This window comes from Anabrus simplex, chromosome 2 (assembly GCF_040414725.1).
Source record: "Anabrus simplex isolate iqAnaSimp1 chromosome 2, ASM4041472v1, whole genome shotgun sequence".
NCBI classification, from domain to species: domain Eukaryota; kingdom Metazoa; phylum Arthropoda; class Insecta; order Orthoptera; family Tettigoniidae; genus Anabrus; species Anabrus simplex.
The window spans coordinates 153,416,566-153,431,009 of record NC_090266.1 but is presented as its reverse complement, the minus strand read 5'-3'; the positions used below and the strand labels follow the sequence as shown (position 1 = coordinate 153,431,009).

At 37.7% G+C, this 14,444-nt stretch overlaps 1 protein-coding gene across 1 annotated transcript in view; it reads left to right on the top strand.

The window, feature by feature from the left end:
- Nucleotides 1-14,444, top strand: part of LOC136863945 (zinc finger protein on ecdysone puffs) — a 259,166-nt gene that overhangs the window by 102,053 nt on the left and 142,669 nt on the right. Inside the window, exon 5 of the mRNA XM_067140395.2 lies at nucleotides 7,437-7,494. Coding sequence (XP_066996496.2) covers nucleotides 7,437-7,494 — 58 coding nt within the window. The remainder of the gene's footprint in view (nucleotides 1-7,436; nucleotides 7,495-14,444) is intronic.

The window sequence follows — 14,444 nt, the reverse complement described above, 5'->3', positions numbered from 1 at the left end:
TTTTATAATAATATTTAATTTCTAAAAAGATCTCTTTGTATTGAATAGGTGGATATATAAATAAACACTTGTAACATACTTTGTATTTAGGACAGGTGTCTGAGAAATCGGTATGAGTCACTGCAGGTAGAACAACCGGGGGAAGATGAGGAACAGGGAACTGTTGCTGAGATCTGTGGAAGCAGGAGAAACGGAAGAGGTAGGAAAGGGAAACTTGGAGTAGTGGATAGGAAAAGACAGGTGGAACAGAGTCATGGGATGGAGTAAAGGGACGTGGAAGTAGCTTCTGCAGCTGTCAGGGAAGATAGGGCTGACCAGAAGGGGAGGGGCTCAAATGAGGTGAGTAGGGTTGAGGTTCTGTTCATGGGGGATTCCATCGTTAGACACGTCATAAAAGTGTGTGGGGAAAAGGGTACCAGGGTAGTGTGTTATCCAAGAATTTAAGGCAAATGTAGAGGAAAGTAGAAGAGAAGGAGGAGGGAAAGGAGAAGGTGGTAGTGTTTCACGTTGGTACTAACAACGTAAGACAAGCAGGTATAAGTACCAACATAGTTGGGGATGTGTGTTATCAGTGGAATGCTGTGTAGGAGAGATACTGACTGGAAGGTGATTGGATATTTAAATGAGACTATGGAGTGGGTATGTGGGAAACTGGGAGTTAGATTTCTAGATCCTAATGGATGGGTAGGAGATGGGGATCTGCGCTCAGATGGCCTTCATGTAAACCGCAGTGGTACATATAAGAAATTAAATTTGTTTACAAGGGTTATAGGGAGGTACAATCAGGGAAACGGGTTGGCCTAGGGAGCGGTGTTAAGGGAACAGGGAACTGGAAATCAAGTAGGGATGACATAAAAATGTTAGTGCTCAACTGTAGAGCATTGTGAAGAAAGGAATAGAATTAAGTAATTTACTGGATATATACTTACCAGATATTGTGATAGGAGTTGACTCATGGCTGAGAAATGATATAATGGATGCAGGAATTTTCTCACGGAACTGGAGGTTGTATCGTAGAGATAGGATAGGAATGGTAATAGGGGGAGTATTCATTCTGCTGAAAGAAGAATTTGTAAGCTACGAAAAAGTTGAAGATAACAAACAGAAAATTCTAGGGGTAAGGCTCATATCTAAAGATAATAGGCAACTTGAAGTCTTCGGAGTGTACAGGCCAGGAAAGGGTAGTACTGACGCTGATTCAGAATTATTTGATAAGATAATCAGCTATGTGTGAAAGGATAAGGAAAGGAACGTGATTTTAGCGGGTGATTTCAATTTAACAAATGTCAATTGGGAAGGTAATGCGAACGACAGGAAACATGCCCAACAAATGGCAAATCTATATATATAAAATAAGAGTTTTGTCTTTACATTGCTCAGAATTTGAAAAGAGTAGTATTTCTGTATCGGTCATGTCCACAGTAACAAAAAATGCATTTTTTACTTTTCCGTAATTTCTGTCTGTCTGTCTGTCTGTCTGTATGTATGGATGTACACACATCACGAGAAAACGGCTGAAGAGATTTTAATGAAAATCGGAATGTAAAGTCGGATGATGAACCGCTACAATCTAGGCTATAAATTATTTTAATCATGCTGAGTGAAATGGTAGTTTAGGGGAAGGCCTGAAATTTAATTCTCAAATATTTATTAGTGGTCGTGTCTTAATGACAATCGGTATGCAATGTCAGGGTAATAAGTCTATATAATCTAGGCCATAAATATTGTATTCACGCAGAGAAACGTGGCAGTTTAGGGGAAGGCCTTAAATTTAATTCTCAAGTATTTATTATATTAGTGATCGTATCTTCACGAAAATTGGTTTGCAAAGTCGGGAAATAAGTCGCTATAATCTAGGCCATCAATTATTTTATTCACACTGAGTGAAATGGTAGTTTAGGGGAAGGCCTGAAATGTGTAATCTATATATAAAATAAGTTTTTTGTCTGCACATTGCTCAGAATTTAAAAAGGATGGTATTTCTGTATCAGTCGTGTCAATAGTAGCAAGGAAATGCACTTTTTAATTTTCTGTAATGTCTGTGTGTATGTATGTACACGCATCACGAGAAAACGGCTGAAGAGAATTTAATGAAAATCGGTATGTAGTGCCTTGGAATATGTTGCTACAATCTAGGCCATAAATAATCTTGTTTACGCTGAGAGAAATGATAGTTTAGGGGAAGGCCTAAATTTTAATTCTCAAATATTTGTTATTAGTGGTGCTATCTTATTGAAAATCGGTATGCAAAGTCGGGAAATAAGCCTCTACAGCCTAGGCCATAAATAATCGTATTCGCGTTGAAGGAACTGGTAGTTTAAGGGAAGGTCTATTTTTATGTTATGTTATGAATTTGGATTTTTGTTGCTAAGTCGATTTCATCGCCAAGTCACGAGAAAATGTCTAAACAGAATTTAATGAAAATCGTTATGTAAAGTCTGGGAATAAGGAACTACAGTGTACGCTATAAATAATTTCGCAAGACACCCTAATATCACAGACTCGAAAGAAAACTAAATGTGAAGGCCTACAATACAGAAAGATCATAACATTGAATAGCAATAACATTACACTGACCATTGTTTGTTGTGATGTGCTTTTTGCATTCTGTTGCCAGTCATGTCCGTTAGATGGGATTACTACTGTATACCAAGTTTTTCAAAATTTGCTTTACGTCGCGCCGACACAGATAGGACTCATAGCGACGATGGAACACGAAAGGGCTCGGAGTGGAAAGGAAGTGGCCCTGGCGTTAATTACGGTACACCCCCTGCACTTGCCTGGCGTGAAAATGGGAGACCACGGAAGAACATCTTCAGGGCTGTCGACAGTGGTTTTCGAACCCACTACCTCCTGGATGCAAACTCACAGCTGTCCGCCCCTAACCGCACGGCCAACTTGCCTGGTCGTACCGAGTATAACAGTCTGCCTGAATATTGGCGGGAAGTAGCCGGGAAGTTATGTCACTTTCTTCTTAAGCATGCCATTCCTCTGGTTCATAAATTTTCTGATACTACTGGTACGTAACAAACTGGTTCATCATAGCATTCGAGCTGTTCAATCCCTACCCCGAGGAACTGATTGGAATGAGCAGTGTGTATATTTAACGGAACAATGGCAGAGGAATGTTCACGGCTGTCTGCGGCCTGGTCATTCGAGCTCTGTAACTTTGGACTGTTAGATCGGCATCATCGTAGTACTGTTCGTTAAAAGTGAGAAAATGCGCAGTTTTTCATTTGAGCGAGTATTTTATATAACATTGTTTTTAATCCCTATATTCCTCCTGATGTTTTTGTAATGGCCCAAGTTAATTGTAGTTAGGAAAACCACAAAGACAGTCTTTCTGAGAATCCCGTAGCGAAGCACAGGTACATCAGCTAGTTAAGTTAATATGGGAGGGGCATCTGATCAGAAAGTGATGGAACCAACTAGCGGGAAGAATATTCTGGATGTGGTGTTGGTAAAACAAGATGAGCTCTATAGAGAAACCGAAGTAATAGATGGTATTAGTGATCACAGAGCTGTTTTTGTGGTAGTTAAAAATAAATGTGAAGGAAAGGAATATATTAAATCAGGACTATCAGGCAGTGCCATATGGCTGATAAAACATTCATGAGGGGAGTTTTTAATAAGTAACTATGATCAGTGGAAAATGGTAAATAAAAATGTAAACGGACTCTGGGATGGGTTTAAAGCAGTTGTTGAGGAATGTGGAAATAGGTTTGTACCTTTAAAGGTGTTAGGGAATAATAAAGATCCACTATATTATAACAGAGAAGTAAAGAGACTAAGGAGGTGCAGGTTGGAAAGAAATAGTTAGAAATGGCTGTGGAAGTAAGGCGAAATTGAAAGAACTTGCTAGGAAATTGAATCCAGCAAAAAAGTCAACTAAGGATAACATGATGGCAAGCATAAGTGGCGGCCGTGCAAATTTCAGTGAAAAATGGAAGAGTATGTATTTTTACTTTACGGCAGAAACAGGTTCCAAGAAGGATATTCCAGGAATCATTAATAAACAAGGGGAGTGTGAATGTGAGGATCATCAAAAGGCAGAGGTATTCAGTCAGCAGTATGTAAGGATTGTTGGTTACAAGGATAATGTCCAGATAGAGGTGACTAATACTAAATAAGTATTAAAATTTACCTATGAAAGCAATGACATTTACAGTAAGATACAGAAGATGAAAACTAGTAAAGCTGCTGGAATTGATTAGGTTTCGTGGGATATACTAAAGACAATGGGTTGGAATGAAAACTAGAAAAGCTGCTGGAATTGATTTGGTTTCGGGGGATATACTAAAGACAATGGGTTTGGAATATAGTACCATATCTGAAGTACTTATTTGATTATTGTTTGCACGAAGGAACTATACCAAATGAAAGGAGAGTTGCTACAGTAGCCCCCGTGTATAAAGGAAAGGGAGATAGACATAAAGCTGAAAATTACAGGCCAGTCAGTTTGACATGAATTGTATGTAAGCTTTGGGAAAGCATTCTTTGTGTTTGTATTAGACATGTTTGCAAAATTAATAATCGGTTTGATACAAGGCAGTTTGGGTTTAGGAAAAGTTATTCCACTGAAGTCCAACTTGTAGGATTCCAGCAAGATATATAGCAGATATCCTGGATTCAGGAGATGATGTGAGATAGGAGGTAGGCAATGCTACGATGATAAACGGGGTTAACAGTCAGGTTGTGAGTTTCAGAAATAGGAAAAGTCCTCTGTTTTAATTACTGCATTGATGGGGTGAAAGTTCCCTTTAGGGATCATTGTAAATACCTAGGTATTAATATTAAAAAAATCTTCATTGGGGTAATCACATAAATATGATTGTAAATAAAGGGTACAGATCTCTGCACATGGTTATGTAGTAAGGGTGTAAAGGAGAGGACATATAAGTCTCTGGTAGGACCCCAACTAGAGTATGGTTCCAGTGTTTGGCACGCTCACCAGGATTACTTGATTCAAGAACTGGAAAAAATCCAAAGAAAAGCAGCTTGATTTATTCTGGGCGATTTCCAACAAAAGAATAGCATTACAAAACTGTTTACAAAGTTTGTTCTGGGAAGACTTGGGAGAAAGGAGACGAGCTGCTTGACTAACTGGTATGTTTGCAAGAAATCAGCTTCATTTTCCTTATCAAATTCTATTACAAAGACTTATAACAATAAAAATCTTCCACCTTTTTGATACTTATATTTGTATTTTACCAAATTAATTAATTACACACAGTGCATGTTTCGTTCTTTTTTGGAACATCTTCAGCTGTTTATATAGCTTAGGTGATTCACTAAGTGTTTATCTTTAAGTACATTATAATCAGGTACCTTGTTCTTAAATATTACGTAAATTAGAATTGAATTAAAATGAATTATAAACAATGTGATGGTTAAATGGGTTAGTGAAATGAGATGGAATGGATATACTTAGAGTTAGCCTATTTTAAAAACTATTTCTATTCATTTGAACAGTTGTTAAAAAGTTTCCGACACTTTTTCACTAAAACATTTTGCTTGTCTTCAAGTAAAACTTTTTTTTAAAAATGTATGACTTTCCTTTGACACTGTTCTGGATATTGTTAAGAGGTCACTTCTTTCACTCCCTCCAAGGTGGCTGCTATTTGTTTTTGAACTTATATAATCTTGAAATTGGGTTATTTACGGAAACTTGAAGCTGATTGCCTCTTGCTAATAAAAAAGGAGCTTCCCCATATCCTTGCTGTTGTCAAAATCTGTTCCTACTGTGACCTTGGAGGGGCTACGTTTGAAGACGGAATGCCGCTGCCGTCCTCGGGGGGTCCAGGTTCGATTCCCGGTACTGCCAGAAATTTAAGAACTGCAGGAGGGCTTGTATGTGGTTAAAATGGTACATGCAGCTCACCTTCAACGGGGGTGTGCCTGAAAAAAGCTGCACCACCTGGGGATGAGGACACACAAGTTTACTTTTTTATCATCTGAATCTAACAGTCTTTCATCAGAAGCACCTAACTGTTCTCCTAAGACATCTTCTATTTGCACGCTCCATTACCTGCAGTTTCTTGTAGAAGCCATCTCCACTCACGATCAACAGAATGCAAGGCAGTGGGTGATACGGTAGAAAGACTGGAAAAAAAAAAAAAAAAAGAGGCTTGAGAGCCCACAATAGACATAATTTATGATTATGTTAACGGTCTGGTTGTTCCCAGAGAAGAAATGAAGGTATAATTTAAAAAAGTGTGCATAGTAGTTGCCAGATAGCAGACAAAATCCATGGTAACCATGGTGGCCGAGATCAACATTCCTTGAAATATATCTCAAATTTCAGTGAAATATGGATCAATGTGTATATATCATTCGAAAGCTCAAACCTTCTGCTTCAAGGAGAAATAAGTTAAAACAAGCAGCTTCGATCGTAAACGCTAGATTTCAGTAAAATACACGCCTGTACCATGCGAGCAGTGCTCATCACTCCACCAAACGTGATGTTCACTGCATGGCAAAGTGCCCGGCACTCCGAGCTGACAGGTTAAAATGTATATAACTGATAGATTCTTCAGTCTGCGAAAACTAATTTTCAGTCTTAAATTTATGAACTACCTGAAAAGAAAACGCATGGTAACACTGGTGTACATGAAAAAAAAAAAAAAAAACTTATTTAAAACAGAATGACATATTTTGTTCTTAAAAGAACATCAGATTCTACCAAATCATTCAAATATATAGAGAAGTATAAACATTTATGTTTTCTGTTTAAATACCTGTATGATGGTTATTCAGTCTTATGGGTGATTTGATCGTCCACAACTCCGCCGACAACTATCTTAGCCTAGGCGTCACTGAAGAGCCATACTAGGAAAATGAGGAGCGAGGTAGTTTCCGGTAGCTTTCGTCACCATGCCAGAAGTTGCTGTTACATATCAGTCTGGTAAGCCCACTGATATGCATGCACAAATCGATCCTATGAGCGATATTTTCATAAAAAAGCTGGCTGGATAAGGAATGATGTTGCCATTTTCATATTGTCAAAGCCAAAGATGAGCCTGAGACAGGCCAATGAAAGTAAAAATTTATTCTAGACCACACCAGGAAGTACAGTGCACTGTAAATACATCTCGCCAGCAAAGGCATAGTTATGAACTTTAAGTCCTGTTTTCTCTCCACTCTAGCATAGAATCCGAGATGTTGAAAGAACGTTGCTCTGTCATTGCCACGAGTCCACCTGGCTAGTCAGTCTGTTGACCTTACCCTTCGGCATGGCCCCCCCTCGCTCCAGCTACACCAATGATGTGCTGTATTTTACTTTTAGGTGTTTTATTTTTAGTGCTTCCCTTATCCTCCTCATTATTATTCCTGTTGCTGCTACTGTTGCTATCATCATCCTTGTATCACAATTCTTTTGTAAACTATGCAATGGTTCTTAATAAGCATGATTCATGTTTCTTGCATTCTGTCTGTAGGGATGATGGAAAACCAAGGAAAAGGAAGTTAGATGATGTGGAAGATTCAGATGATGAGGTGAGTAGTTTCTGTATAGAATGAATTAAGTTGTTAATTAACAAACCAGGTTTTGATTTTTTATGGTTTGTATTAAAACTTGCAGTTTCCTTCATTGTGTTGTACCATCTGCTTATTCATTTGGAGTGGCATGGGAATATTGTACAAGGTGGCCTAAATGTCTTGTTACCCTGGTGGGTGTTGAGAGATGATGTGCCTGTATTTGCCATCTAGCATTTCAGATGGCTGATAATGATAGATGCTTTGTGTTTAAGCATCCAGAATATTCATTACATACCTGCCAAGTATTCCGGTTTTTCCGTAAAATATTCGGATTTTGAGTGTGTTTTACGGTTGTACGGATGAACAACGTTATTGTACAGATTTTGAATATCCGCGCTTGGTTTCGCTTTCTGCGGTCAAATCAGATTTGTTTAACTTTCGATAGTAGCTGGTAATACGAGATGTAGTGTTTGAAATTAGACCGGTTAATGTATCGATAATCACATTATCGATTATCACCTTACTTTTGTCATCTTTTCGACCTCGACTGCTACTTCATTCACGGAGATGTTTCCAAACAAGTAGCAGGCTGTGATTTTGAAGGAAAGAAATCCGTGAAAAGTGGCAGGCTGTGAATTTATATAAAACAACTTTAGTAACTGCGTCATGCTTCGTAGCAGCTGTGAAAGGCTTGTTTGTGTTTGGGTGACAGTAACATTGGCGGTAATTCTGAAACTTGTGGAATTGTGTGACGAATTTGTAAGCAATTAGTATCTTTAGTGGTGTTCGTAATGAGTTCAGCTAAGAGAGGATATTATCAGTCCTTTAGGGAGACATATTCTGCTTAATTTCCATGTTTTATACGATCAAGAATGTTCCCAGTGTTAAGTGGAAACAGATGAGCACTCACCAAGATGTAATTTCGTGTAAGTACCAGTATTTAATTTCAGGGGTGATCATAACATATATTTGACTTGTATTAGTATTGTGTATAATCTCCCCCCTTGCCGTCATTTTTCATTAAGTCTCAAGACTTTGAACGCATGCACGTTTTGTGAAAATTTTTCTGCTTTACGATCTTTCGGATTTCTCTTTTTGAAAGTTGGCTGGTATGCAGTTATTTTCTTAATGAAAGTTTTATTGACCACGTAATTACACCATTTTTTGTTCTTCACTGGGACTATTTTCGGCCAATGCAAATGGCCATCTTCATGTATTTATAGCAAGATAGTCTAAAGAAGTGCATAGTGTCATTAAAAATGAATGTCTTGTATATATGTCAAATAGAACTGAATCTTAAAAAGATATGACCACAAACATGGTTGCAAAAACACACATAATGTACAAAATTAAAATATTCAGTATGGTCCATATACAAGGATTTTGTATCGTGATCTTTTACCATGAGGATACTGTCCTTGGTAAATATAAAAATTTATGAGATAGCCTTAGGAAGTGTTTGAACAACTTCCTTTATACCCAAAACGGATGTACTTTCCATGGATAAATTGTTTGCAACTCTCCGCCCTAGTATTCCACTGTGCATTCATCGAAATCTAGATTCTGTCCCTGTTAGACAATGTAATTTTACTCAATATAACAAATCACAGTTTGTGTAAATGTAGAATAAATTACCTTAAATCAATAAAAGTTACTGTATGGTAGTAATCGTACATCAGCACATGTACAGAGTTTAAGTGGGTATAGGAGTAATATTTGCAATTTTTTTGTAAATTGACTGCATCGGAACACGAACATACCATATTTACTCGCGTATTAGACCCTTTTTTTCCCACTTTTACAGCCAAAAATAGTAAAGGGGTGTCCAGTATGCGATAACCTCAAAATTTTGTGCAGCAAACACGACTTCTAGGCTATAAAGAGCTATAAATTGTACGTGTAAACATTCTATACTATTATTTAACAAATTTCGCATGTATTTAAGTTATACTGGCTATTTTTGTCGGAAGGCAGTATTTCTAAACGTAAAAAAACTTAAAATGGTGAACACGACTTCTAGATTTACCATACATATAAAAGTCTGTTTTAGTCACTTATATCACGTCATTCGTTACATCTCATTAATTCCTCTGGTGAGGTTGATGTCAGGAAGGGCATACGGCCGTAAAAACTTGCTACGAAAATTCGTCTCGCTTCATACTCAACCCCGTAGAACGAAGGGATAACGTTATTGTGTGATATAATTAAATATTGATACAAAATAACTTAATGGCCAGTCATTTGTTTCTGTCAGTTCAGCAGTAGGCCTACGACACAGTAAATCTGATTACTGCTTTCATTTGAATTATCGCCTTGCGCCGTCAACTTCCCTGCTGTGCTACCAGCGTGTGGGAATTCCAAGTGATGTTATCTTCACTGCCATCAAATACAGTAGAGCTGCCATCTTGTCAGTCTGATCAGCCATGCTTTGAACCATGCACTGCAATCGAGAGCATACAAGGTCCCGTCTTTTTGAACCTTCTAAAAATCATTTCATTGCCGACTATAGAGTCTAAACAGTGTGAATCTATTGCCTAATGGTTTCTGGAGATGGTCTCTTATATTCCCAGTTGGTGTATATGTAGCAGAAGCTACTCCTTCCGAATAAAGCCGTCTATAGAAGGCATGCCAAACCGGTGTTCTGTCTGTCAAACCATCAGCTGATAACTAGCGTATGTTAACGAGTTGTACTTCCGAATGTAATACATAGTAACTGAAAACATTCTTTTGAAACACAGACCCCTTTTTTAAAGTACATTTCATGTGTGTTTTCTACATTTATCACATCAGGATTTTATAAACAGCTGTCCATGAGATAAGACAGACCACATTGTTTAGGTTAGGTATATTATCGCCCTGATGGTGCCAAAGTTCCTTGACGCAAAGAATAAAAATAAATAACAGGAAAATATACTGAATTTATGAATATCTACAGGTGTGGCGGTAATGCGTTTTATTACCATAATGTTTAATTTCGTACGTTCGTTGTCTCTTTGTTCTATTAACGCATACCCAAGTATGTTTTGTTTGGCGTCTCCGAAAATCGCTAAGAGTACGTGGGGACATAAAATTATTATTATTATTATTATTATTATTATTATTATTATTTGTTACGTACGTTGGCGAGTAAAACAATTGTTTTAATTGGATAGCTTTTATCACGTTTTAAACTTACTTCTCTCCAATTATAGCTATACCTATATTGGCCCGAGTTAACAAGATATTTAGGACCACTTTGTTAATGATCTCGCTTGCTGTATAAATAGCAATAACCGCGAATGCGCGAATATTTCTCAACTAAAGTAAACTCGTTTCCTCATCCCAAGGTGGTACAGCTCTTTTTAGACACACCCCCAGTGGAGGGGCGTTACATGTACCGCATTTACCGCATATCAACCTTCCTGCCATTCGTAAATCTCTAGCAGTACGGTACCGGGAATTGAAGTCAGACTCCTGAGAACAGCAACTAATTGTGCTAACCATTACGCTGGCGGACATTATTAACTAAAAACACAGACATATAGCATGACTGCCTGCTTGCAACGTGCGGGTCGGACACGAAGCTAGGCCTATTCACGTATTTGTGCGACGTCATCAGAGCTGCGGTAGACCTACGCTACAGAGGCGGACATTTCTTAACTACGAAACACAGATGTACTGCTCCCATTATTGCTGAGCTAAGCCCAGCCAGTGAGCGAGAGATCCCGGGGTGGACCGTTCGTTCCTGGCTTTCCGTTTTTTTTACAAGCATTTAAGAGAAAAGGGGTGACAACTAAGCAAAGAAATAAAATTTTAGAAACAACACTCTTACATTTATTAACATAAGCATCCAAAAACACAAAAATATCCTTGTTAGGATTTAATCACAATGATCTTACATAATGTCTGGTCTTCTTCTAGCAATTAACAACCAAAATGTAATCCTTGTCCTCCAGTTTTACTGTTCTGGAATGAAAATTGACAAATGATTAGGCCTTCACTGCCTTCAAAAATTAAAATATTTAAATGAAATTGTCCAGAGACTTCAATAAGGATTTACACAAAATTAGTAGGCAGCTATCTAGCTTATTATTCCACAGTAAAATTAACTTAGGGTTCCATTAATGTATAGCAGTCTCAACTCATGGTCAATGTTAAATTCTGATTAATTTCAATAACTAAAGTGTATAACGTCCATTAGTAACACCAGTAGAAACTCTGATGGAAAATCAAAATTAATTCTAAAATTTATAATTATTATTAATCTCTAACCTCATCTGTGTAGCATTTTACTTTTATCATCACACGATCGTGTTTATAAATTAGTGTATCTCACTAAATAATTCTCATGGTAATTATAATTCACATTTTCCTAATTAAGTAGATTTCCAATTAATGATGATTATCATTACTCGTTATCACCTAAATTCAAGTTGATTATGCCGTTTGTGAACATTAAGTTTATATTTGCATGGCATTTAAAGTTTCAAGTCCGTTTGAAAATATTTTGAAATTTTAATATTAATGCATTGAAAATTTTCACATATCCACGTGTGAGTTAGTTGAAGATTAATTTACAAATCGCTTGCCTTTGCTGAAAAATAACGAGATGATTTTTCACCTAAATCTTTAGAAAATGTAAATTAAATCTTAGCCTGGTCTTACTCGACAGTAATCTCATGAAATTGTTCCTTAAGGTGTGCTAAACCAGTCATCATGGTGGCAAAACAACGCTGAACACAACCCGTGCCGTTGCAATAAATGCACGACCAGATTAAATTACATTAAACAATGGAAAAACATGGAAAATATTCATAATTACAACACACACACCACATTCACACAAGGTAACACGTACTTTTTATATACAGTATTTACAACGAATCCTGCCCTTATAAATTTATTCATTATTTTTAGCATGGTCGCGTCAATAATATCCGGAGGATGAATTCGTGTCTGGAAATATTCTTACTCCAATAGTGGCTAGTGATTGAAATTCATGGTACCACTTGAATGAAGTACTCATTAAACAGCGACGGAGATTCATCTAAATTTCTGAAATTAATTTGAAGATTCTAATAGAGTTCCATAATCATCACCATCACATTTGTTTATTTATTTATTCAGGATCAGCAACAGCATAACGCCGAATTACAACGATCTGAGCTATGTACAATAGATATGAATCTAAAATTAAAGATATATAAATATTTAAAAAGGACACAAATATACACAATGAAAACTGTACAATTCTATATAATACATATTTACATAAACAATGTTATTAACAAAGAAAAATACATTTACGGTAAATACAGGAGCAGAATGGGAAAGAACAAGAAGGAAAATTAAGTTATATGATAAATATCATGACAGAAGGAAGGAAACGTTACAAAGAGATCTAGGTTGTTGTTGATAGATAATGTATTAAACATTGCTGGAATACATACCGAAAGGGACCTTTGGGTGAGAGAAAGCCGGCAGTAAGGAGTATGGAATACGGTCTTCATTCTGGTATTACGGGATGGGACGTGGAGGGGGAATAAGGAAGCTAAATCTGGAGACCTAAACAGACCATTAACTGCTTTGTATGGCAGCTTTAGGTCGGCTACTTTCCTCCGAGCAGAAAGAGTCTTGAGGTTCAGTTTCCCAAGCACTTGGATAGTGCTTAGATTGCGACATGCAGGGACCCTGGCTCTGACAATAGCACAGAAAAAAGATTGTACACGGTCAAAGTGGCTGAGGTTTGAAGAAGCAGAAATGGACCAGACTGGAGAGGCGTATTCAACAATAGGTAAGATACAGGAGACGTAGAATGCTCTGAGGGCATTTACATCTGTGATGTCAGAAAACCTGTAGAGTAAACCGAGGAGTGACATAGCACGTGAGGTAACCCTGTTTATGTGCGAGACAAACAACAATTTACTGTCAAAATGCACTCCTAAGTCTTTTTGATTGTCAACAAGAGCAATCGGTTGGTTCAGTAGGCGATATTCTTGTAGAACGGGGGATTTACGAAGTGTGAATGAAATGGTCTAACACTTGGAGGGATGAGGTTTAAGACGCCATGTAGTACACCAACCTGATAGTGAATCAAGTGCATTTTGCAATTGGATTGTATCTGTAGGAGAATCGATCTGCTTGAAGATTTTACAATCATCAGCAAAGAGCAGTATTTCACATTAATGGTGGGAAACAGTATCGATAAGGTCATCAATAAACAGGGCAAAAAGAAGTGGACCAAGGACACTACCCTGCGGGACACCAGAGAGGGTGGTGGTGAGAGAAGAACTGCATCCATCAAGAACAACGTGCTGTAGTCTTTCACTCAGAAAGCTATTAATTAGAGCTAGGAGTCTCCCATGCACGTTAAACCGTTCAGAAAGTTTGTGCGCAAGAAGGGTGTGATCCATGGTATCGAAGGCCTTCGCGATGTCGATATAGCATACATCAAGTTGAGAGCCCGCGTGGATGGCAGACGTGGCATGATGGGAGGATAGCCAAGTTAGTTACGCAGGAGCTTCCAGGAAGGAAACCATGCTGCAGAGGGGATATATATGGATGCTGATGGATGATCCTTTCACAAATGATTGATAAAGCAGGTAATATAGAGACCAGGAGATAATTTGCAATATCCGACCTCTGTCCACCTTTAAGAACGGGTGTGACATACGCAAGTTTCCAGGAGCTCGGAAAGTAGCCGACTGAGAAGCACCGATTGAATATCACACTAATAGGGTATGAAAGAGTTACTGCTGTATTCTTAAGAAAGATAGGACTAAGACCATCAGGACCAGTGGGTTTATTATCTGACAAAGACGAAAGTAGGGAGTACACTTCAGATTCAATGGTGGAAATATTACTGAGGCTATGGGAAGTGGGTTACAAGTCGCAAATGTAGCATTCGTGAGCCTTAGTCACATTATTATTATTACTCCCAATTCATGAAATATATTCAACGTGTGCTCCACTTATAATAAATCACACTG